Genomic DNA, 26,164 nt, shown 5'->3' on the forward strand with positions numbered 1-26,164 from the left:
AACCTAAATAAATATGCTTTGGTTCCAGCCAGGCTGACTTCTTGAGACAACAATCTTAGGATCAGTTACCATTAGGTTAGGACCAAGGCAGACAGACGGGAGATATTTGGAACTAAAGGGCCATACGCTTCTTCGGGAGTCTTCCTGTCTGCGTAATGACTCAGCATCTCGATGCATTGTTACACTTTGAGATAAAATTGAACAAACAGGAAAAACACAGCTGTGGCACGACTTTTACTATGTTTATCGTTATTTATTGTTGTATTTACACTTGAGTTGCCAGGTCAGAAGATAAAAGCTGGAGTGGGAAGACATTTTAATGCATTGCGCTTTGAGTTGAACTTTTTTTAGTCCCAAAAATAGAACACACAGCACATCTTTTAAGATCTTTTTCTGTCTTCCAAACATGAACATAAACCATCTCAGTCTGGTTATTCAGAGTGAAGATGCAACGAGCATCTTGGTCACACAAAAGCAGCTAAGATTTTTTTTTTTTAAAGGAGAAAAAAGATGCCGTTCCTGAGAATTTAAGTTTGTCTTCCCAAGGTTTTCGCACTTATTAGGCCTTGTTCACACAGCAGGTCAATTCCAATTGTTTTGCCCATATGCAAACCGTATCGGATTATTTCATGTGATCTGAACGCTTCAGCGCCAAGGTCGCATTAATCCGACCAGAACGTAATCAAAAAGTGATAATCGGCATAATTATTCGCTAAAATAGACGGTTACAAAATAAATAGTTGACAAAGAAGCAGATAACAGGTGAAAATAAAAGGTTTTAGGAACTAATGTGAAGGTTTTACCACTCCTGCTTGCCCGCAGACACGCTCTTCAAGCAGACATATCCTGTAAAACTGCGAGAGCCAAAATGCTTGTCCTCTTCCTTCTTAATCTTTTATGCACAATAATTCGGTTCAGAAATCAAAATCCTTGAAATGGCCACAAATGTGCCAGTGGAAGCTATGTTTACTTCCGAAAACATTGCAGTGCGTGCTACTTCATGACATCATGTTCGCATGCCGGTCAAATTGCATTCACATTAGAAATTGTATTTCTTTGTAATGTGAACGGCCACTAAAAAAATCGGATTTGATAAAAAAAAATGTGAATTGGACAGTCGACCCTGCAGTGTGAACGTAGCCTTTGTCTTCTTTTTCCTTTACCGATCAGGTCTTTGGAGGCAGAAGACTTTGGCCTGGTTGTCTCCTGAGGCAGTGATTGCCAGAGTCGCCTCCCTGTAAGGAAGACAAGACAGTCAAGCTGAGAAGCCGTAAGTGGTTGTCAACATAACCAGAAATAGCTCTGATCAAGTGTTTTTACTGGTGGCAAACCATCTACAAAATCTAATTGGTTCATTTTTGTTAGTTGCTGTGGTAGAAATCTAAGTTATCTCAAGTAAAAAAGCCACTTAGTTTATTTAATGTCTTAATGGCCTTGCGCCTTTTTATCTATCCGACCTGATTTAACCATATCAACCCTCACTGATCCTGAGGTCCTCTGGCACTGACCTTTTAGCTTTACCAAAAACCAGAACAAAGATCCACGGTGAGGCAGCATTTAGCCACTATGGCCTCCACTTGTGGAACAGCTTGCCAGAGAGCGTTAAAATACATTTAAAAAAGGCTAGGGCTTAAGACATACCGTATTTTTCGGACTATAAGTCGCAGTTTTTTTCATAGTTTGGCCGGGCTCCAGTGCGACTTACTGTATATATGTTTTTTTCCTTTTTTATTATGCATTTTTGGCAGGTGCGACTTATACTCCGAATAATACGGTGCCTTTTTTATCAGGCTTTATACCAATCATCTGGGTTTTTTTCTTGTTTTCTATGTTAAATCATTAATATTTCTACTATTTTCCAAATGTTATGTTTTATTAACTTATTAATGGAATATTCATATTATTTATGTTTTAATTTTTACATATATTTTATCATATGTTTTATACTTTTTTTTAATTTTTTTTTTAATGGCGTTAATTTGGTTATTCATTGTGGACACCTCAAAGGTGGCGTTTTTCCTCAAATCCTCAGTGGCAATGTTTTGTTTTTGCTTTGTTATTGTCAATAGTTGTGTGTGTGTGTGTGTGTGTGTGTGTCTTTCCTTTTCTTTTCTTCTCATCTCATCTTTATTTTGCCGAGGCGGGCCGCCACAATAAAGTTAAAAGTTAAAGTACCAATGATTGTCACACACACACTAGGTGTGGCGAAATTATTCTCTGCATTTGACCCATCACCCTTGATCACCCCCTGGGAGGTGAGGGGAGCAGTGGGCAGCAGCGGTGGCTGCGCCCGGGAATCATTTTTGGTGATTTAACCCCCAATTCCAACCCTTGATGCTGAGTGCCAAGCAGGGAGGTAATGGGTCCCATTTTTATAGTCTTTGGTATGACTCGGCCGGGATTTGAACTCCCAACCTACCGATCTCAGGACGGACACTCTAACCACTAGGCCACATGAAATACATGTAGGGGAAACCCTCGATGGTGAACTAATCATACAAATATGATTCGATACCGTAAGCCTGGCAACACTGTTCGATAAGTGGGGTCCTTCAGCCTTTATTTTCAAGGGGTCTGAGCTGCTTTGTTTCACGATTATGATGAAATTAACAACACATTTTGACATAAATGGACACAATTTCTGTAGAAATGAGCCCTTTTGGGTTTCAAATGTTCTGTCGACAGAAGGGAAACCACGGAATGTCGACTTAAAGCAGGCCTGGGCAATTATTTTGACTCGGGGGGCCAAATTTAGAGAAAAAATGTTTCTGGGGGCCGGTATATCTATTTTAAGGAACACTAATACAAAACCTCACAATAATGTCTGATTGAATGCTAAAACTGTTATGACAGAAAACGGAATGGAATTAAAAAATGTTTTTACTAAATGAGACACCCAGAATGTACATGAAAATGAAGAATGTGGGATTTACAATATTAACTATGAACGATACAACACAAGAATGTCACACCCCCTCTCGATCGACATATCTTACAATCAAGCGAAACGCAACAAAAATGCAACAAACACAGCGAAATATGAACGCGAAGGGTAAAAAAACCCCCACCTACAATCTGATATATGTGATATATCTAGGGATGATGTTTAATAAGAAATGATCGAGTTCGAGCCTATTATCGAATCCTCTTATCGAACCGATTCCTTATCGATTCTCTTATCGAGTCCAGATAGGTTGTTGTATATGGAAAAAAACACACAATATTTGGTTTAACAAAAGCTCACTTTTATTATATAAGAAAAAAATTAAATCTAATAAATAAATAAATATTGTCTGTTTCCCCCCTAAAAAAATAAAATAAAATAAATAAATATTGACTGTTGTTACCCAAAGTATATTAAGTGGGATTTTTAAGAAAAACAAATATATATAGTAACACAAAAACAACCTGTCTCTGTGATCACTATAGGTGTATAAATAATACTATAGTGTTAAATAAAATCAGTCCCTTGGGCACAAAACTGAAAATAATACAGCTGCTGCTATTTGACATAACTGTTTGTTATGATGCTTTGACATTTTTGCACTTTCTTTATTGAAAGAAAATTCTATGAAGAGAAAGGTTGTTTGCAAATGTGGTCACAATGCTAAAAAATGAAAAGTTAAAGCTAAAAAAAGAAATACACTTTATTGAGTTAACATTATTTCTTTATAGAGGGAAATATGTGATGTTATGAGCTAGGAATATAACAACTACACTACCCAGCATGCAACGGGAGTGACGAGCATGCGCGGTAGCCCCAAAAAGTGTTGTTGCATGTCGTCACGCCGGCAGCTAAGAATGAGGTTATGAGCACGCTGTGAAAGTAAATGTCAAGAACTCAACCAACACGCCTCGTCTGCATTATTTATAATTAGACAGACAACACATATACAGTGTGATTTTGTTTTGTTTACAAGGAAAGAAAAACAAAAGTTAAAAAAGGGAGATGTCATGTATGTATGTGCTGCGGTTGCTTTAAGAACGTTGCGACAGCTGCCGTAAAGTAGGTGCGTTGCTAGCCTGGTTGCTATGTTTCCGGTTGGTCATAAAAGTGTTCGTCATGTGTTTGTACCCTGCTCAAATCTCTCAGTAAAGTTATTAATTGGATTATACCTTTTGTTTTGAACTTTATTACACTTTGGAGCGCTTTTTCCGGTCCATTGTTTTTCCTGCTTTCCCTATCTGCGCCTAATGACTGAGCTACGTGACGTCATTTCTTGTGATGTCTCACGGGGCATTTCTGGTCGGGACAGGATTCGTTCCCAGGGATTCGAATAAAGAACCAACTCTTTTTCTTTACTATAGTGGTCTCGATAACGGGTACCGGTTCTCAAAAAGGGATTCGAGTCCGAGGACTCGGTTCTTTTCTTATCGAACAACCGGGAAAACCGGTTTCAATTATCATCCCTAGATATATCACTAAGCTTTAGAACTTTGTTGTAAAAATCTCCTTCCGCGTCGGTCCCTGAGACCCGCATTTCAGGCTGGCTGCTCTGGAAACGCTCCCCACCCACACTGCTTGGTGGCTGCTGTGACTTAGATTACCATAGTAACTAGTATATCACGCGAAGGTACAGATTCCAACCATTTAAATACTTTTTATAGTTCAAGACTTACTGTAATTTGAAAACATCACGGCACATCATAATGGCAGCTACACTTTCCATCTTAAAGATCTAAAAAAAAATGTTTGGGAATGTCCGGCGGGCCGGATTGAAAAGCTTAACGGGCCACATGCGGCCCCTGGGCCTTACTTTGCCCAGGTCTGACTTAAAGGGTACTTTTTAGTAACAGGAAGAACATTGTCGGTCATGACATGTAGATAAATAAAGTGGAGAAGTTCCATCATACCTGTTCATTGTGAAGTCCAAAATCTCTGCAGCATGGCCACGGTACTCAGACACCATGTTGCCAGAGCGAGCGTCCCATTGACGCAGTGCTCCATCTAAACTGCTGGTGGACACCACGGAAGAAGACTCCTCCCATTGTAGGTGAACGATACCAGTCTGGAAGAAAGGAGTATCAGGATTATTGAAGTATCGACACCTAATGCATGGCGAGCTAAACACAATTGTGCCTCCTTTTAAAAAGGCAAACACTCTGACTGGGACGCAAACCTCGTGATGGCAGCGATGTCGCAGAACTTGCGTGGGGAGATCGTAAATGCCCAAGGTGCCGTCCAGGTATGCCACAGCGACGAGGGGTAGGCTGCAGAAGACGAGATGGTTCACACGTTTACAGGCAAATCTCTTGCTATTTATGTTAGAATTGTATAGAAATGTAATCCAACAGTTACATGTTACAGAATCCCACAGATTCAACAGAGTTAGATTCTTCCTCGCCTCTTGCTCCTTTGGCTTTGCCTCCCTCCAAAGAGAACACTCCCACCACCTTAATATATATGACAAACACACACATTAAGAGCCTCTAGTAAATGTGTTTAATTCCCTGTCTATCACACTGTGTTCCCATAGCACCCACCTTGCCAGTAACAGTGTTGATGAGCTTTGCAAAGCCGTCCACTGAGCCCGTTAGTACCAGAGAGCCGTCCTTGTTGCATGCGAGGCAGGTCAGCGCCCCCTTGTGTCCATCTTGACCTGTTTTAGAATGAAGGCACGTGACATCACAACTAAGATGTGTGGAATCAAACAAAGTTTCTTTGAAAATATAGCGTTGTACGTGACATCCACTCTTTCTAGTTGTGTGTTGTTTTGTAGTTGTGTTGTGGCAGAACTTTGACAGGCAGCTAAAAGCTACCAATGACTAGCAGCTAACAAACAAATAAGATGTGTGTTGGACACCCTTGACCTAAACTACAGGTTTGCTCCCCGCCTCTTTCCATCCAAATTGCTGCCGTTGTGTCCTTGGGCAGGACACTTCACCCTTGCCCCTAGTGCCGCTCACACTGGTGCATGATGGTGGTCGGAGGGGCCGTAGGCGCAAACTGGCAGCCACGCTTCCGTCAGTCTACCCCAGGGCAGCTGTGGCTACAAATGTAGCTTACCATCACCAGATGTGAATGAATGATGGGTTCTTACTTCTCTGTGAAGCACTTTGAGTGTCAAGAAAAGCGCTATATAAATCTAATCCATTATTATTATTATTAGGGATGTCTGATAATATCGGCCGATAAATTCTTTAAAATGTAATATCGGAAATTATCAGTATCGATTTCAAAATTATCGGTCTTGGTTTCAAAAAGTAAAATGTATGACTTTTTAAAACGCCGCTGTGTACAAGGACGTTGGGAGAAGTACAGAGCGCCAATAAACCTTGAAAGCACTGCCTTTGCGTGCCGACTCAATCACATAATATCTACGGCTTTTCACACACTCACAAGTGAATGCAAAGCATACTTGATCAACAGCCATACAGGTCACACTGAGGGTGGCCGTATAAACAACTTCAACACTGTTACAAATATTCGCCACACTGTGAACCCACACCAAACAAGAATGACAAACCCATTTCGGGAAAACGTTCGCACCGTAACACAACATAAACACAACAGAACAAACACCCAGAACCCCTTGCAGCACTAACTCTTCCGGGATGCTACAAACCCCCCCCCCCTCAACCCCCTAATGCTCTCTCTTAGGAGAGCATGTCCATAATTCCAAGCTGCTGTTTTGAGGCATGTTAAAAAAAGAAATGCACTTTGTGACTTAAATAATAAATATGGCAGTGCCATGTTGGCACTTTTTTCCATAACTTGAGTTGAAGTTGTTCTCTTAGGTTGGAAAACCTTGTTACATTGTTTAATGCATCCAGCGGGGCATCATAACAAAATTAGGCATAACAATGTGTTAATTCCACAACTGTACAGTATATATCGTATCGGTTGATATCGGTAATTAAGAGTTGCACAATATCGGAATATCGGATATCGGCAAAAAAGCCATTATCGGACACCTCTAATTATTATTATTATTATTATTACCAGAGTGGAATGAAAAGAAGGGGGTGGATTATCTTGTCCTCATCTTTGACTTTTTGTGCAGCAACGCAACTAGCTCGCTGGCAACACACAGTGCAACTAATTGCCATGTAGCAGCTAACATGAACAAAATGATCACAAAACCAAATGCCAGCACACCAATGTGTGAATATTTCAGTTTAAATCTTTGAAACAAAATGAGCCCATCGACACCGAGGGGCCAGTTTGCGAATGTGCGCGAATACAACAACGCCCCCTTGAAACACAACCACTCGGCAGTCCAAACTCACTTCGCACATACTTTGCGTTTGGTGAAGAAGCCAGGTGAGCAATGGTGTGCGCTCACAGAAAGTGTGGTTAAATACTTCGGCAAAGCTGATATTTAATACTGTCATAAAACTGCGATAACTTAGTGCGTTATATATAATCAGATTGTTCAAGCAAGATGTGATTTTATTAACTAGCTCTCAGTCAGCATGGTATACACACACAAGGCAGGACATCTCTAGCTCAAGCCATAGGCATTCTGTGCTAAGACAATTAAGCTAAGCATACCCCCTTGTGGTGTGAGGTAGAACTGCAGGTAACTAACTACATTACCACAAAAACTAACATTTTTAAAAAGTGCTGTCGCATTGTCGTGTCATGTCGGTGTTGCTCACTCGAAATCTGCCAAACTTAATTTTGTTTTGCATATGACCTGTAAATACATCTGTTTAAAAAAGGCGTGGGCAAGTATTTTGACTCGGGGGCCACATTCAGAGAAAAAAATGTGTCTGGGGGCCGGTATATCTATTTTTAGGGACACTAATACAAAACCTCACAATAATGTGTGATTGAATGCTAAAAACGTTATGACAGTCCGCCTTAAAAAACGTAATGGAAGTTTACATGTTTTTATGAACGATAAAACACTGAATATTGACAAAATATGAATGTCACACCCCCTTTCGATCGACATATTTTACAATCAAGTGAAACGCAACAAAAATGCAACAAACAGTGAAATATGAACGCGAAGGGTACAAAATAAACCCCACCTACAATCTGATATATCTGATATATCACTAAGCTTTAGAACTTTGTTGTGAAAATCTCCTTCCGCGTCTGTGGAAACGCTTCCCGCCCACACTGCTTGGTGCCTCGTCTGAGCTGATGTGACGTAGATTACCATTGTAACTAATTAGATGACCATAGTAAATAATTCAATTACCCGTATTTTCCGCACTATAAGGCGCACCTAAAAACCACAATTTTTCTCAAAAGCTGACAGTGCGCCTTATAACCCGGTGCGCTTTATTACGATTCATTTTCATAAAGTTTCGATCTCGCAACTTCGGTAAACAGCCGCCATCTTTTTTCCCGGTAGAACAGGAAGCGCTTCTTCTTCTACGCAAGCAACCGCCAAGGAAAGCACCCGCCCCCATAGAACAGGAAGCGCTTCTTCTTCTACCCGCCCCCGGAAGAAGAAGAAAAAACGCGCGGATATCACCGTACGTTTCATTTCCTGTTTACATCTGTAAAGACCACAAAATGGCTCCTACAAAGCGACAAGGATCCGGTTCATAAAAAGACGCAATCTCTCCATCCGCACACGGATTACTACCGTATTTCACAGCAACTGATATTCCTGTGAACCGCACTGTGGAACGGGAGCACGTACGGTGAATATTCGCACCACAGGGAATGAGAAGTCATCCTTCACTGTGGTTCTAGCTTGCCATGCTAACTTCCACCCATGGTGATATTCAAAAGGAAGACCTTGCCAAAAGAGACCTTTCCAGCCGGCGTCATCATAAAAGCTAACTCGAAGGGATGGATGGATGAAGAAAAGATGAGCGAGTGGTTAAGGGAAGTTTACGCGAAGAGGCCGGGTGGCTTTTTTCACACAGCTCCGAAGGCGAACACACCTTCACTAAGACGGGCAGACAGCGCCGGACGACATATGCCAACATTTGCCAGTGGATCGTAAATGCCTGGGCAGATATTTCGGTCACAACTGTGGTCCGAGCTTTCCGGAAGGCAGGATTCACAGAACTGCTGCACAACAACAGCGACACTGAATCCGATGACTTCGACGAGACGGAGCCGGCCATTTTTGGATCCCACGCTTGCGCAACTTTTCAATTCGGACACCGAAGACGAAGAATTCGAAGGATTTACGAATGAAGAATAACTTCAGAAGGTGAGCGCTATGTTTATTTTGTGTGTTGTGACATTAACGTTCGAGCAACATTATGTTGCTTTTGCTCTACACCATTTTGAATTTTACTATGTTTGTGATTGCACATTTGCGTACATTTTGGGACAGAGTTGTTAGAACGCTGGTTTTCAATATATTATTAAAGTTTGACTGAACTATCTGACTGTTTTTTTGACATTTACTTTAGCGCAGCGTTTTTTTGACATTCACTTTAGCGCAGCGTAGGCGCGGCTTATAGTCCGGGGCGGCTTATTGGTGGACAAAATTATGAAATATGTAATTCATAGAAGGTGCGGCTAATAATCCGGTGCGCCTTATAGTGCGGAAAATACGGTACCATAGTAACTAGTATATCATCCAAAAGCGCAGATTCCAACCATTGAAATACCGTACTTTGTATAGTTCAAGACTTAGGGTCATTTGAAAACATGACTGCACATCATAATGGCCGCTACGGTTTCCATCTTAAAGATCTAAAAAAAATATTTGGGAATGTCCGGCGGGCCGGATTGAAAAGTGATGTTTTCAAATTACAGTAAGCCCTCGGGCCTTAATTTGCCCAGGTCTGGCTTATAGCGATGCTCAGAGTGAACCCTTTTGCACCTTGTTTAGATGCGAGAAACAAAGAACAGAAACGCACACATGGACACGCAATTTATTGATTCCGGAAAATAGAGATTATTTGTATTTATGGTCCTATTAATTGACTTATTGATTGTTGTCCTAGGCCAGGGGTCGGCAACCTTTACCAGTCAAAGAGCCATTTTGACCAGTTTCACAAATTATAGAAAACAATGGGAGCCGCAAATTTTTTTTTGAAATTTTAAATGAAATAACACTGCATACAATTTTTTTTTTTGCTTTGTGCTATGTATTAACCAGGGGTCTCAGACACGCTGCTCACACCTTTATGTGGAATTTGAAAGCTGGTGCGGCACGCGGGATTTAAATGAATGGCGCTTGTCAGCGTCATGCGTGCCGTGATAGTACAGCATATAGCACCCACTACAGCCAGCGTGCCTGATCAGCCGCACGTTGTATGGGGTTTCCACTTGCTCACGTAGGTGACAGCAAGGCATACTTGGTCAACAACCACACAGGTCACACTGACGGTGGCGGTATAAAAAAAACAAAAACTTTAACACTCTTACTAATAATGCGCCACACTGTGAACCCACACCAAACAAGAATGACAAACAAATTTCGGGAGAACATCTGCACCGTAACACACATAAACACAACAGGACAAATACCCAGAATCCCATGCAGCCCTAACTCTTCTGGGATACATTATACACCCCCCCACACCAAACCCCGCCCACCTCAGACGCACAGAGAAAAGGGGGGGGGGTTGATGTGTGAGGGAGCAGGGTTGGGGTGGGGGCGGGGTTTGGTGGTAGCAGGGGTGTATAATGTAGCCCGGAAGAGTCAGGGCTGCATGGGATTCTGGGTGTTTGTTCTGTTGTGTTTATGTTGTGTTAAGGTGCAGATGTTCTCCCGAAATGTGTTTGTCATTCTTGTTTGGTTTTGGTTCAAAGTGTGGCGCATTATTAGTAAGAGTGTTAAAGTTGTTTTATATGACCACCGTCAGTGTAACCTGTGTGGCTGTTGACCAAGTATGCATTGCTGTCATGTACGTGTGCAAGCAGAAGATGTATATTGTGTACCAAGTGTTGGGCTGGCACGCTGTTAATACAGATTGTAGAGGGCGCCAAATGTTGTACCTTCATGCCACGCCCTTATTATAGCCATAAGGGTGAAAATCGGTGAATATTAATCCAGGGAGTTTTCTGTGAGAGGCACTAAAATCCGGAAGTCTCACGGGAAAATTGGGGGGTTCAGCAAGTAAGCTGCTGAGCCGCATCAGAGTGATCAAAGAGCCGCATGCGGCTCCGTAGTCGCGGGTTGCCGACCCCTGTCCTAGGCCTATAAGTGCACTTACTAGAAGTTTGTTGAGCTTCTAAGAGACTTACCTTTAATGACGTGGATAGCGTTGCCCTGCTTCAAATCCCACAAACGCACCGTTCCGTCCTCATAACCCACCACCGCACGTTTACCTTAAGAGAAAGGATAGCAAAAAATAAATATAATAACAATTCTAACTTGTGTGGGACTACTATGTAGCATACCATCAGGAAGCACTTTTCCACTGGTGGCTTGGCAAGCAGAACTCTGAAAGGTTTTACAGTCACCGCTGGGGATCTTCCACATCCACATGTTGCCGCCATCTGTTCCTGCCAGCAGCACTGGCGCACAGGGGTGCCACTCCAACCACTAAAAGTAGGAGAAAATGTGGGATGACTTTCCTCGAGCTCATTGAATTGTTGCACTTAGCTAACCACAAACTCTCAAGGCGTCAAAACAAGTGTTTATGTCTTTACCTCCAGATCTCCGACTTCGAAAGACCAGACCTCCTCTTTCGTCTCCACTTTCCAGACTTTAATCATGCCGCTCATGTCACCCGAAGCCACGAGAGATGAGTCATGACTGAACACGGCGCATGTGACAGAGTCTTTGTGTCCTGTGGAGGTGAAAAGAAAGGTTTGCGCAATATAAACGACAAATTATACATTTAGCCTACGATAGATACTTAAAGGGGAACATTATCACAATTTCAGAAGGGTTAAAACCATTAAAAATCAGTTCCCAGTGGCTTATTTTATTTTTCGAAGTTTTTTTCAAAGTTTTCCCATCACGCAATATCCCTAAAAAAAGCTTCAAAGTGCCTGATTTTAACCATCGTTATATACACCCGTCCATTTTCCTGTGACGTCACATAGTGATGCCAACTCAAACAAACATGGCGCATAGAACAGCAAGCTATAGCGACATTAGCTCGGATTCAGACTCGGATTTCAGCGGCTTAAGCGATTCAACAGATTACGCATGTATTGAAACGGATGGTCGTAGTGTGGAGGCAGGTAGCGAAAACGAAATTGAAGAAGAAACTGAAGCTATTGAGCCATATCGGTTTGAACCGTATGCAAGCGAAACCGACGAAAACGACACGACAGCCAGCGACACGGGAGAAAGCGAGGACGAATTCGGCGATCGCCTTCTAACCAACAATTGGTATGTTTGTTTGGCATTAAAGGAAACTAACAACTATGAACTAGGTTTACAGCATATGAAATACATTTGGCAACAACATGCACTTTGAGAGTGCAGACAGCCCAATTTTCATCAATTAATATATTCTGTAGACATACCCTCATCCGCGCTCTTTTCCTGAAAGCTGATATGTCCAGTTTTGGAGTTGATGTCAGCAGGCCAGGGAAGCTAGGGTCGATATTCTTCTCTTGATCATCTTCGGTGGCATAAGGGACGGTGTGAGCCAAGTAATCCAGGGGGTTTAGCTCGCTCGTCTGCGGGAACAAACTGCCGCCATTTCTTGCCGTGCTACCGAGGTCCTTTGTCCCTGAATTGCTCACACACTCCGGCAGATTCAATGGGGGTCTGGCGGCAGATTTCTTTGACTTTATCGTTGGAAATGCATCTGCTTTGAGTGTCGCAGGATATCCACACATTCTTGCCATCTCTGTCGTAGCATAGCTTTCTTCGGTAAAGTGTGCGGAACAAACGTCCAATTTCCTGCCACTTTCGCATCTTTGGGCTACTGGTGCAACTTGAATCCGTCCCTGTTCGTGTTGTTACACCCTCCGACAACACACCGACGAGGCATGATGTCTCCAAGGTACGGAAAACAGTCGAAAAAACGGAAAATAACAGAGCTGATTTGACTCGGTGTTTGAGAAAATGGCGGATTGCTTCCCGATGTGACGTCACAACGTGACGTCATCGCTCCGAGAGCGAATATTAGAAAGGCGTTTAATTCGCCAAAATTCACCCATTTAGAGTTCGGAAATCGGTTAAAAAAATATATGGTCTTTTTTCTGCAACATCAAGGTATATATTGACGCTTACATAGGTCTGGTGATAATGTTCCCCTTTAAATACTTATATTACATTGTGATAATGCATGTTGATGACACATTCGACAGCAACAAGCGTACAAACGTGTCCTTATCGTAATGTAGCAATCTCGCTACTCAGTCAGCAATTCTCGCCTCTATTGCAGCAAATAAACTACAGTAAGTTTCTTACAAGTAACAATATCCCTGGCTAGGAATAGCTTAACATGCTACACTGCACACCATAGGAGGATATGCTAACCGCTAAACTAGCGTTGTATTCATTGTAGAGCTCTTGAATGTAAACAGTGGTGAGAGGATCAATACAAATTGCAACAGTAACGAAACCAAGTATCATATCAGTTAATGATCAACACGACAGTGGTTAGATTGATATTTTTTATTGTCTAAAAATATTTTTAAATGTTTGTTACTGTTTACAAACTCAGGAAATAAGTCCCTGGACAGAGGAGAGCTTCAAGGGTAAAAAAAAAAAAACCCAAAGGAATATAAAAAGTAAGGCCATAAGATTTCCGCATTAACGTAACAGCGGACATAGTCACAGAACTGGCCAATAAAACGGAATCCCCTGTTAGACGCAGAGTATCACGGACATTAACATAAATGTGACTGAAATGCAGTCATTGTGAGGAGAAGGAACATTTGTTTGGGAAAATAATTTGTACCGTCCCGCTCAGTCATCCTCTAAACACGCCCTAAACTAAACAATGTTGAGACGGCCACTTGAAACAGCTACTAAACTACAAAGTAGAGATGTCCGATACTGGCTTTTTTGCCGACATCCGATATTCCGATATTGTCCAACTCTTAATTACTGATAGCGATATATACAGTCGTTGATGCCCAGCTGGATGCATTAAACAATGTAACAAGGTTTTCCAAAATAAATCAACTCAAGTTATGGAAAAAAATGCCAAAATGGCACTGCCATATTTATTATTGAAGTCACAAAGTGCATAATTGTTTTTAACATGCCTCAAAACAGCAGCTTGGAATTTGGGACAAGCTCTCCCTGAGAGAGCATGAGGAGGTTGAGGTGGGCGGGGTTGGGGGGGTAGCGGGTGGTGTATATTGTAGCGTCCCGGAAGAGTGAGTGCTGCAAGGGGTTCTGGGTATTTGTTCTGTTGTGTTTATGTTGTGTTACGGTGCGGATGTTCTCCCGAAATGTGTTTGTCATTCTTGTTTGGTGTTGGTTCACAGTGTGGCGCATATTTGTAACAGTGTTAAAGTTGTTTATACGGCCACCCTCAGTGTGGCCTGTATGGCTGTTGACCAAGTATGCGTTGCATTCACTTGTGTGTGTGAAAAGCTGTAGGTATTATGTGACTGGGCCGGCATGCAAAGGCAGTGCCTTTAAGGTTTATTGACGCTCTGTACTTCTCCCTGCGTCCGTGTACACAGCGGCGTATTAAAAAGACATACATTTTACTTTTTGAAACCGATACCGATAATTTCCGATACATTTTAAAGCATTCATTGGCCGATAATATCGGCAGCCCGATATTATTGAAAAACAATCCATACATCCACAACGCATCTTTATCTGCTTTTGTTGTTGTGAACGACATCATCGATGTAAGATCAATGTACAAACAAGACTAGAGGTGGGAATCTTTGACCACATCACGATTTGATTACGATTACGATTCAGGAGCTACAATTCAAATAAAAATCGATTATTGATGCATATTTCATTCATTTATATTCATGCAGTCTTATATTTCTTTTTGTTTCACTAAATAAGCGTTTATCACTTGCAACTTTTAAAAACAGTGCCTTTTTATAAGAAATTCCCATCACATTTATTAAACTAATGGAAATGTGTGCAAAACTGGAACTTGAATATAAATACCTAATAATAATAATAATAATAATATAAAAACCTATAATAAAAAGGAGCTGGTCAAATCTCTTAGGGAGGTGGCTCGGTACAGTCAGCCAATTTTTAAAACCGTCTGCATTACTTTATTTACAATAAATGAATCGATTATTGAAGTTTACGAATCGATTTTCTAATCGTCCATGTCCGAATTGCAATGCGTTTAAAAAAACGATTATTTTCCAAAACCTCTAAACTTGAGGCTTTTTATTTTTAAACAGCCTCAAGTTAAGCTCAGATAAACAGCAAACTTCCCCTTTACAATAACAGCACTGTGCGCAACATCTGGTCTGACTGCGCCAAAAAAAATTAAGGTTTCAAAAAGTACCATAAACAGGCAAAATGTACTTAAAGCACATAACATTTACAAAAAGTATTATGCTTTGACTTAAAATATTGGTCACAAATTGTCCAAAGATGTATTGCACAAATAAATGTGAAGATATTTAGATTTTACTACATAGTATTTATGACACAAAAAGCACACACTCTATGGTGGTAAAATAAGTGTTAAAGGTAAAAAACGGAATTTAAAAAAGAAAACAGGAAACACTGAATTGATTGTTATATTATATTGCTATTATTATTCTAATGTCTTGTATTTACTATTATTATTTTAGTAGTTTTTTGATTACCGTATTTTCCGCACCATTAGCCGCACCTAAAAACCACAAATTTACTCAAAAGCTGACAGTGCGGCTTTTAACCCGGTGCGCTTTATATATGGATAAATATTAAGATTCATTTTCATAAAGTTTCGTTCTCGCAACTTCGGTAAACAGCCGCCATCTTTTTTCCCGGTAGAGCAGGAAGCGCTTCTTCTTCTACGCAAGCAACCGCCAAGGTAAGCACCCGCCCCCATAGAACAGGAAGCGCTTCTTCTTGTACTGTAAGCAACCACCCGCCCCCGGAAGAAGAAGAAGCGCGCGGTGCATGCTGGGATATGTGACGTTTCATTTCCATTTGTGTGTTTATGTAAAGACCCCAAAATGGCTCCTATTAAGTGTGTTGTCTGTCTAATTATAAATAATGCAGACGAGGCGTGTTAACTGAGTTCTCAACGTTTACTCACAGCGTGCTCATAACCACATTCTAACTCCCAGCATACAACAACGCTTCTCAGGGCTACCGCGCATGCTCGTAACTATCGTTGCATGCTGGGTAGTGTAGTTGTTATATTTGCTAGCTCATAACATCACATTAAGAGACACGCTTACGCGCTTAATTCAATACTCGCCGTCATTCCGGGTGGATTGACAAAAGACCTCCAGCCGCTAGATATTGGTGTCAACAGGGCATTCGAAGCTAGACTGCTAACTGCGTGGGAACAGTGGATGACAGAAGGCGAACACACATTCACTAAGACAGGGAGGCAGCGCCAGACGACGCCAACATCTGCCAGTGGATCGTAAATGCCTGGGCAGATATTTCGGTCACAACTGTGGTCCGAGCTTTCCGGAAGGCAGGATTCACAGAACTGCTGGATAACAGTGACACTGACTCCGATGACTTCGACGAGACGGAACCGGCCATTTTGGATCTCACATTTGCCCAACTTTTCACTTCGGACACCGAAGACTAAGGATTTACGAATGAAGAATAACTTCAGAAAGTGAGCGCTATGTTTATTTTGTGTGTTGTGACATTAACGTTCGAGCAACATTATGTTGCTATTGCTCTGCACTATTTTGAATTTTACTATGTTTGTGATTGCACATTTGCGTACATTTTGGGAGTGAACAGAGTTGTTAGAACGCTGGTTTTTAATATATTATTAAAGTTTGACTGACCTATCTGACTGTTTTTTTGACATTCCCTTTAGTGCAGCGTAGGCGCGGCTTATAGTCCGGGGCGGCTTATTGGTGGACAAAGTTATGAAATATGCCATTCATTGAAGGTGCGGCTAATAATCCGGTGCGCCTTATAGTGCGGAAAATACGGTAATTACTGATTTATATCTGTTTGTTAAATTACATATATATTTAAATTTGATTTAAAGTTGAGTTTTGGTGGTACAATAAAAATATATAATTTTTTCAACTTAATAAGCGATTGTGTTATTAATCATGATTTCAATATCAATCAAAATAACTGAATATTATTTTTGCCATTCTCGCCCAGCCTTATATCGTGATATTTATCATTATCGCAGGAAGCTGCAATACACGGTGCAATATAGATTTTAGGCCACATTGCCCATCCCTAATGTACATACAGTAAAATGTAAATGACTCAACATCCTAGCTGCAGAGACTCACCTGTGCACTCAAACAGCACTTCGCCATCGCTCACCCTCCACACGTACGCCTTGTCGTCCTCTCCTCCCGTCACTGCCAAGCTGTTGGTGGCCGGGTCTAAGCTCACGCAAAACACGGAGCCTGTGCAGCAACGGCAGAGCAAATCAAGTTTTAAAAACTGTAAACCCTGCCTGGTCATCAGGGTGGTCACGGAACGTCGCTAATACCGCTGTGCTTGGAGAAAGTCATCTCGCTGTCATCCTGATCCGCCTCCATCTCGTCCTCCGTCTCCCAGCCCTGGTCGTCGTCTGCAATAGAAGCCTCCTCAAAGTCCACATCCTCCAAGTCGTCTGCCAAGTCATCTGTGAGAGGAAGCCAATGGTTAGAGAAGAGACTATTAAATAAACTGACCAAATGATACAAATGTATTTAGTAGTAGTAATTGGGGACGATTGTATCACCCGGTATATCCTCTGGAAAACCAGTGTCCTCTACAGTGGACATTTGTGTTTACTATAAACAACCTGATGTTATTTGGTGCAAAATTAACCACAACATTAACACTGCTGAAAACATTGAGACGCTGCTGGTGCGACGTTTCCTAAACAGAATAGAAAACAATTTACAGCTTGGTCCAGTTGTTTACTGACGTCTGTCATGTTCAGTGAAGGGAGAGAGGGCAGATACTTGTCAACAGTCGTATATCAATGTACGGTATGCAAAATTTTCGGGGGGAAATGACAAAAATAAAAGGTTTTCATTTTCATCACAAATCAATTGAGTATGGCTGCATGATTAAAGGGGAACATTATCACAATTTCAGAAGGGTTAAAACCATTAAAAATCAGTTCCCAGTGGCTTATTTTATTTTTCGAAGTTTTTTTCAAAATTTTACCCATCACGCAATATCCCTAAAAAAAGCTTTAAAGTGCCTGATTTTAACCATCGTTATATATACCCGTCCATTTTCCTGTGACATCACATAGTGATGCCGATGCAAACAAACATGGCGGCTAGAACAGCAAGGCATAGCGACATTAGCTCGGATTCAGACTCGGATTTCAGCGGCTTAAGCGATTCAACAGATTACGCATGTATTGAAACGGATGGTTGTAGTGTGGAGGCAGGTAGCGAAAACGAAATTGAAGAAGAAACTGAAGCTATTGAGCCATATCGGTTTGAACCGTATGCAAGCGAAACCGACACGACAGCCAGCGACATGGGAGAAAGCGAGGACGAATTCGGCGATCGCCTTCTAACCAACGATTGGTATGTGTTTGTTTGGCATTAAAGGAAACTAACAACTATGAACTAGGTTTACAGCATATGAAATACATTTGGCAACAACATGCACTTTGAGAGTGCAGACAGCCCAGTTTTCATCAATTAATATATTCTGTAGACATACCCTCATCCGCTCTCTTTTCCTGGGGGTCTGGCGGCAGATTTCTTTGACTTTATCATTGGAAATGCATCTGCTTTGAGTGTCGCAGGATATCCACACATTCTTGCCATCTCTGTCGTAGCATAGCTTTCGTCGGTAAAGTGTGCGGAACAAACGTCCAATTTCTTGCCACTTTCGCATCTTTGGGCCACTGGTGCAACTTGAATCCGTCCCTGTTCGTGTTGTTACACCCTCCGACAACGCACCGACGAGGCATGATGTCTCCAAGGTACGGAAAACAGTCGAACAAACGGAAAATAGCAGAGCTGATTTGACTCGGTGTTTGAGAAAATGGCGGATTGCTTCCCGTTGTGACGTCATCGCTCCGAGAGCGAATAATAGAAAGGCGTTTAATTCGCCAAAATTCACCCATTTAGAGTTCGGAAATCGGTTAAAAAAATATATGGTCTTTTTTCTGCAACATCAAGGTATATATTGACGCTTACATAGGTCTGGTGATAATGTTCCCCTTTAATCAACATCAAATCCAAATCAAGGTTTTAATTAGTGCGATAACGTAACTGTAAAAGGCTGAGTTTTTTTTAAATTTATTCTGCCGTCAGAAGCATTTTAGTGACAGACATGTTCGCCAACCTTGTGTTTCCTCTTTTCTCACTTCAAACAGGGAGAAAGAGGTCCCACTCTGTGCGTCGCTCTCAGAAACTAAGCAACCTTACTTAATAGTAGAATTAACTAAACGCAATGAGCACTCTTTTCAGACGTCCACAATCTTTAACAGTAGAATTAACTGTAGAATTAACAGTACAATTAACTGTAACTGTAGAAATAACTGTAAAAGTAACTGTAGAATTAACATAAAATTAACTGTAGAATTAACTGAACGCAGTGAGCCCTCTTCTCAGGCGTCCACAATCTTTGTCTCTGTGGGTGGAAAGCCACTTAACAAGGCCGGCAGGTTTACAGACGCAGGAAGGCTGTACAGAGAGCCTCGCGACTCGCTTGTGAGAAGTTCTGCAAAGTAATAAAAAATAGGAGGAAATAAATTGGATCACAAAGTCAAATGTCCCGTTGTGGTAATATCATTTTTCAGCTTCAAATTGGATGGGCAATGTGAGCCTGTCAACACGGATAAACGAACGAGAATGCAATCATTGCAACAAACAAAAAGACAATGTCCGACCACGTTTTTCCAACTGGGAAAAAAAATTAACTTTATAATGTTCAATATTTATTCAAGTAAAATACGTGCCTACAAAAATTGTGCAGATTATTTTTTTGTTTGTTTATTTTGGATACGGTTACTTATCTCCCAATTACAGTAAAATGGTAAACAAATATACAGTAAATAAATGAATAAATATCATTTTAAATAGTTACTTATATTATTATATATTATATATTATGATCACGTTACCGCCCGAGTTCAATCCCGGGTTTGGGATCTTTCTGTGTGGAGTTTGCATGTTCTCCCCGTGACTGCGTGGGTTCCCTCCAGGTGCTCCGGCTTCCTCCCACCGCCAAAAACACGCACCTGGGGATAGGTTGATTGGCAACACTAAATTGGCCCTAGTGTGTGAATGTGAGTGTGAATGTTGTCTGTCTATCTGTGTTGGCCCTGTGATGAGGTGGCGACTTGTCCAGGGTGTACGCCGCCTTCCGCTTGAATGCAGCTGAGATAGGCTCCAGCACCCCCCGCGACCCCAAAGAGGGACAAGCGGTAGGAAATGGATGGATCACGTTACATTATGAATACCGTCTCATTTTTATCCATTTTTTTCTTCAGTTCAAAAGCATGATGTATACAAAAGCTCTGTCTGTATGCATGAAGCCAAATATTTTTTAAGTAAATTATTGCATACTGTTCTAATGTGTGGCACCTTAAGACAAGAATATGTTGATTGACAGCCTAAAAGTAAAATGTTATTTTTTCAGTTTTATGCATTTATATGTATAAAATATAAAAATCCCATCACAATCATAATTTTGGAGAAAAATAGCAATTTGTTTTTTTCTCTCAAAATAATGCAGCCTTATAAATGAGCGCACAATTGTTTACAAACCGCCCAAAACGATGCTCGAACCCACACTGTGAAGAGTCATGACCACAAAGCTATCCATTTTGATAAGAGTTTATGACAGGCAGGCAAATAATTTAACTCAGTTTAGACTAGTTCATTAGTTTTGTTGCAGTAAAAATCCTAGTTATTGCGATGAAAGTTGGGTCCGTCTGGTGAGGTATGTTTGTCGTATATTATTAGTGAGATGATGCTTATGCTTTAACTCTGTCATAAAACAATGAAAAGGAATGATTGTGTGTATGTATAAATCTATTATTTTGTTCAGTTTGATCATTTGGATTTGTATCTGCTACTAAATAAAATATCCCACTGTGATTCTTATCATAATAATATTTTATAAATAATTTTTGGCCCTAGTGTGTGAATGTGAGTGTGAATGTTGTCTGTCTATCTGTGTTGGCCATGCGATGAGGTGGCGACTTGTCCAGGGTGTACCCCGCCTTCCGCCCGAATGCAGCTGAGATAGGCTACAGCGATTCCAAAAGGGACAAGCGGTAGAAAATGGATGGATAGATTTTGGCAGCTGGTGCCCTTTTTTCCTGGCTTGTCCCCTTAAATGTGAGTGTGAATGTTGTCCGTCTATCTGTGTTGGCCATGCGATGAGGTGGCGACTTGTCCAGGGTGTACCCCGCCTTCCGCCCGAATGCAGCTGAGATAGGCTCCTACACCCCCCGCGGCCCCAAAAGGGACAAGCGGTAGAAAATGGATGGATGGATTTTTGCGGCGGGTGCCCTTTTTTCCTGGCTTGTCCCCTTAAATGTGAGTGTGAATGTTGTCCGTCTATCTGTGTTGGCCATGCGATGAGGTGGCGACTTGTCCAGGGTGTACCCCGCCTTCCGCCCGAATGCAGCTGAGATAGGCTCCAGCGATTCCAAAAGGGACAAGCGGTAGAAAATGGATGGATGGATTTTTGCGGCGGGTGCCCTTTTTTCCTGGCTTGATCCCTTAAATGTGAGTGTGAATGTTGTTCGTCTATCTGTGTTGGCCCTGCGATGAGGTGGCGACTTGTCCAGGGTGTGCCCCGCCTTCCGCCCGAATGCAGCTGAGATAGGCTCCTGCACCCCCTGCTACCCCAAAAGGGACAAGCGGTAGAAAATGGATGGATAGATTTTGGCGGCTGGTGCCCTTTTTTCCTGGCTTGTCCCCTTAAATGTGAGTGTGAATGTTGTCCGTCTATCTGTGTTGGCCATGCGATGAGGTGGCGACTTGTCCAGGGTGTACCCCGCCTTCCGCCCGAATGCAACTGAGATAGGCTCCTACACCCCCCGCGGCCCCAAAAGGGACAAGCGGTAGAAAATGGATGGATGGATTTTTGCGGCGGGTGCCCTTTTTTCCTGGCTTGTCCCCTTAAATGTGAGTGTGAATGTTGTCCGTCTATCTGTGTTGGCCATGCGATGAGGTGGCGACTTGTCCAGGGTGTACACCGCCTTCCGCCCGAATGCAGCTGAGATAGGCTCCAGCGATTCCAAAAGGGACAAGCGGTAGAAAATGGATGGATGGATTTTTGCGGCGGGTGCCCTTTTTTCCTGGCTTGATCCCTTAAATGTGAGTGTGAATGTTGTTCGTCTATCTGTGTTGGCCCTGCGATGAGGTGGCGACTTGTCCAGGGTGTGCCCCGCCTTCCGCCCGAATGCAGCTGAGATAGGCTCCTGCACCCCCTGCCACCCCAAAAGGGACAAGCGGTAGAAAATGGATGGATGGATTTTGGCGGCTGGTGCCCTTTTTTCCTGGCTTGTCCCCTTAAATGTGAGTGTGAATGTTGTCCGTCTATCTGTGTTGGCCATGCGATGAGGTGGCGACTTGTCCAGGGTGTACCCTGCCTTCCGCCCGAATGCAGCTGAGATAGGCTCCAGCGATTCCAAAAGGGACAAGCGGTAGAAAATGGATGGATAGATTTTGGCGGCGGGAGCCCTTTTTTCCTGGCTTGTCCCCTTAAATGTGAGTGTGAATGTTGTCCGTCTATCTGTGTTGGCCATGCGATGAGGTGGCGACTTGTCCAGGGTGTACCCCGCCTTCCGCCCGAATGCAGCTGAGATAGGCTCCAGCGATTCCAAAAGGGACAAGCGGTAGAAAATGGATGGATGGATTTTTGCGGCGGGTGCCCTTTTTTCCTGGCTCGATCCCTTAAATGTGAGTGTGAATGTTGTTCGTCTATCTGTGTTGGCCCTGCGATGAGGTGGCGACTTGTCCAGGGTGTGCCCCGCCTTCCGCCCGAATGCAGCTGAGATAGGCTCCTGCACCCCCTGCTACCCCAAAAGGGACAAGCGGTAGAAAATGGATGGATAGATTTTGGCGGCTGGTGCCCTTTTTTCCTGGCTTGTCCCCTTAAATGTGAGTGTGAATGTTGTCCGTCTATCTGTGTTGGCCATGCGATGAGGTGGCGACTTGTCCAGGGTGTACCCCGCCTTCCGCCCGAATGCAGCTGAGATAGGCTCCAGCGATTCCAAAAGGGACAAGCGGTAGAAAATGGATGGATGGATTTTTGCGGCGGGTGCCCTTTTTTCCTGGCTTGATCCCTTAAATGTGAGTGTGAATGTTGTTCGTCTATCTGTGTTGGCCCTGCGATGAGGTGGCGACTTGTCCAGGGTGTGCCCCGCCTTCCGCCCGAATGCAGCTGAGATAGGCTCCTGCACCCCCTGCTACCCCAAAAGGGACAAGCGGTAGAAAATGGATGGATAGATTTTGGCGGCTGGTGCCCTTTTTTCCTGGCTTGTCCCCTTAAATGTGAGTGTGAATGTTGTCCGTCTATCTGTGTTGGCCATGCGATGAGGTGGCGACTTGTCCAGGGCGTACCCCGCCTTCCGCCCGAATGCAGCTGAGATAGGCTCCAGCGATTCCAAAAGGGACAAGCGGTAGAAAATGGATGGATAGATTTTGGCGGCGGGAGCCCTTTTTTCCTGGCTTGTCCCCTTAAATGTGAGTGTGAATGTTGAATGTCTATCTGTGTTGGCCATGCGATGAGGTGGCGACTTGTCCAAGGTGGACCCCGCCTTCCGCCCGAATGCAGCTGAGATAGGCTCCTGCACCCCCTGCTACCCCAAAAGGGACAAGCGGTAGAAAATGGATGGATAGATTTTGGCGGCTGGTGCCCTTTTTTCCTGGCTTGTCCCCTTAAATGTGAGTGTGAATGTTGTCCGTCTATCTGTGTTGGCCATGCGATGAGGTGGCGACTTGTCCAGGGTGTACCCCGCCTTCCGCCCGAATGCAGCTGAGATAGGCTCCAGCGATTCCAAAAGGGACAAGCGGTAGAAAATGGATGGATAGATTTTGGCGGCGGGAGCCCTTTTTTCCTGGCTTGTCCCCTTAAATGTGAATGTGAATGTTGAATGTCTATCTGTGTTGGCCATGCGATGAGGTGGCGACTTGTCCAAGGTGGACCCCGCCTTCCGCCCGAATGCAGCTGAGATAGGCTCCAGCGACCCCCCGCGAACCCAAAAAAGGGACAAGCGGTAGAAAATGGATGGATGGATTTTTGCGGCGGGTGCCCTTTTTTCCTGGCTTGATCCCTTAAATGTGAGTGTGAATGTTGTTCGTCTATCTGTGTTGGCCCTGCGATGAGGTGGCGACTTGTCCAGGGTGTGCCCCGCCTTCCGCCCGAATGCAGCTGAGATAGGCTCCTGCACCCCCTGCTACCCCAAAAGGGACAAGCGGTAGAAAATGGATGGATAGATTTTGGCGGCTGGTGCCCTTTTTTCCTGGCTTGTCCCCTTAAATGTGAGTGTGAATGTTGTCTGTCTATCTGTGTTGGCCATGCGATGAGGTGGCGACTTGTCCAGGGTGTACCCCGCCTTCCGCCCGAATGCAGCTGAGATAGGCTCCTGCACCCCCCGCGACTCCAAAAGGGACAAGCGGTAGAAAATGGACGGATGGATTTTTGCGGCGGGTGCCCTTTTTTCCTGGCTTGTCCCCTTAAATGTGAGTGTGAATGTTGTCTGTCTATCTGTGTTGGCCATGCGATGAGGTGGCGACTTGTCCAGGGTGGACCCCGCCTTCCGCCCGAATGCAGCTGAGATAGGCTCCAGCGACCCCCCGCGAACCCAAAAAAGGGACAAACGGTAGAAAATGGATGGATGGATTGATCACCCCTTGCCCCAGAAATGTATGTGCACGTGCCTGAAAGTGATTGCAGTGGTTTCAACATTAAATGACTGCGTTGCGTTATTTTAAAAGGATAGCAAAGGAACAGTTGTACAGCTGTACATTGACTACTTTATATATACAGTTTTTTATGCTAAATATTATTGCAGGGGTGTACTCTTTACCATGAATTGATTTACGTGGACCCCGACTTAAACAAGTTGAAAAACGTATTCGGGTGTTATCATTTAGTGGTCAATTGTACGGAATATGTACTGTACTGTGCAATCTACTAATACAAGTTTCAATCAATCAAAAAATAGTAAGGTAAGCTACTATATAGTAAACTTACGTTTAGGTGATGCCACTGCGATTGGAAACGTCTGTAATAAGCAAGTAGTGTCGACGTGTGTGTACATTTTATTTACCACGTACCTGGACTTGCTTCAATGTCATCAAGGTCGATGACTTCAATTATTTCTTCGTCTTCGTGAAAATCCAGCGAATTTTGCTCCATGTTGATTGACTATGCTTTAGAACAACCGGGAACACCACTTTAACTGTGTCTTACTGAATTTTCTTTAAAAAAAAAAAAAAAAAAATCCGCATAAGGTGACGCACAAATGTGCAACGTCCAAAAGTGTACGGTGTTTAAAGTAAAAAATAACACATGATCTTCTAGTTTTTGTCCCACGTTGCTTCCTAAAATATTGGGTGGAAATACTTTGCCCTGAATAATTCCTGCCAGGGATCAGATTGTTTACAATAGCAATTTCGCTAATACTAAGGATTCACAAAGTCACTTATTTGGTGGTTTAGTTAGACACCCAAATTATATTTCTGTTTATAACAAGCAGCTTCATGAACTCAATTAAATCTTAATAATTTAAAAAGAAAGACTGCCTGGAGGATAAAAAGCGGGGCAATGTTGTCCCTATTTAAAGACCGGCGCGGGATGATGACATCACCAATGCATAGTCATCGTCATAAATGTTGCATCCGCTAAGTGGCAGTCTTGTCAAGAGTGAATCGGAATGAATACGTGAGTAAAGTCTGTTTTGAATTATTGGGTAATGTTAACGCTTGAAAACAGTTTAAAAATTGTACAATTCGTCATTAGGTCAGACTAGATATCAGTATCATAACCATGAATTGATTTACGTGGACCCCGACTTAAACAAGTTGAAAAACTTATTCGGGTGTTACCATTTAGTGGTCAATTGTACGAAATCTACTAATAAAAGTTTCAATCAATCACGTGAGTGGGCAAACATGTACCTGTACTAAAATGTTTAGGGTCTATATAAGTAAATTAAAATATGATATACTTTTCATAGGAACAGCTTTTTATATTTTTTTTGACATTTTGTTATTTTACTCTATAGTCTGTTTTTAATTCATTCCAAAAAAGAG

The 26,164-nt window shown here is 42.7% G+C and overlaps 1 protein-coding gene and 1 long non-coding RNA gene across 2 annotated transcripts in view; one reads left to right on the forward strand and one right to left on the reverse strand.

Annotated features, from left to right (window-relative positions):
* Window positions 1-5,621, forward strand: part of LOC133622469 (uncharacterized) — a 35,466-nt gene extending 29,845 nt beyond the window's left edge. Inside the window, exons 3-5 of the long non-coding RNA XR_009817779.1 lie at window positions 1,171-1,270; window positions 4,886-4,990; window positions 5,095-5,621. This is a non-coding gene — a long non-coding RNA (uncharacterized lncRNA). The remainder of the gene's footprint in view (window positions 1-1,170; window positions 1,271-4,885; window positions 4,991-5,094) is intronic.
* On the reverse strand, window positions 1-25,656 carry aamp (angio-associated, migratory cell protein). The gene is made up of 11 exons (XM_061985251.2): window positions 25,187-25,656; window positions 17,419-17,553; window positions 17,213-17,332; window positions 11,525-11,664; window positions 11,273-11,417; window positions 11,117-11,200; window positions 5,485-5,600; window positions 5,300-5,394; window positions 5,121-5,211; window positions 4,855-5,009; window positions 1-1,235 (listed from the first exon to the last, which is right to left on the reverse strand). The coding sequence occupies exons 1-11, from the start codon at window positions 25,266-25,268 to the stop codon at window positions 1,160-1,162; spliced, it is 1,239 nt and encodes a 412-aa protein (XP_061841235.1). The 5' UTR covers window positions 25,269-25,656; the 3' UTR covers window positions 1-1,159.
* Window positions 25,657-26,164: the final 508 nt, after the last annotated feature.

Source organism: Nerophis lumbriciformis, linkage group LG23, assembly GCF_033978685.3.
Source record: "Nerophis lumbriciformis linkage group LG23, RoL_Nlum_v2.1, whole genome shotgun sequence".
Taxonomy (NCBI): Eukaryota; Metazoa; Chordata; class Actinopteri; order Syngnathiformes; family Syngnathidae; genus Nerophis; species Nerophis lumbriciformis.

Coding starts and splice junctions, on each gene's coding strand:
- aamp (XM_061985251.2), bottom strand. CDS start 25,268: ATGGAGCAAAATTCGCTGGATTTTCACGAAGACGAAGAAATAATTGAA. Junction 11,665..17,212: donor AGTGCTGTTTGAGTGCACAG/GTGAGTCTCTGC, acceptor TCACCTCCACAG/GACACAAAGACTCTGTCACA. Junction 11,201..11,272: donor TGGAAAAGTGCTTCCTGATG/GTATGCTACATA, acceptor CTTTCTCTTAAG/GTAAACGTGCGGTGGTGGGT.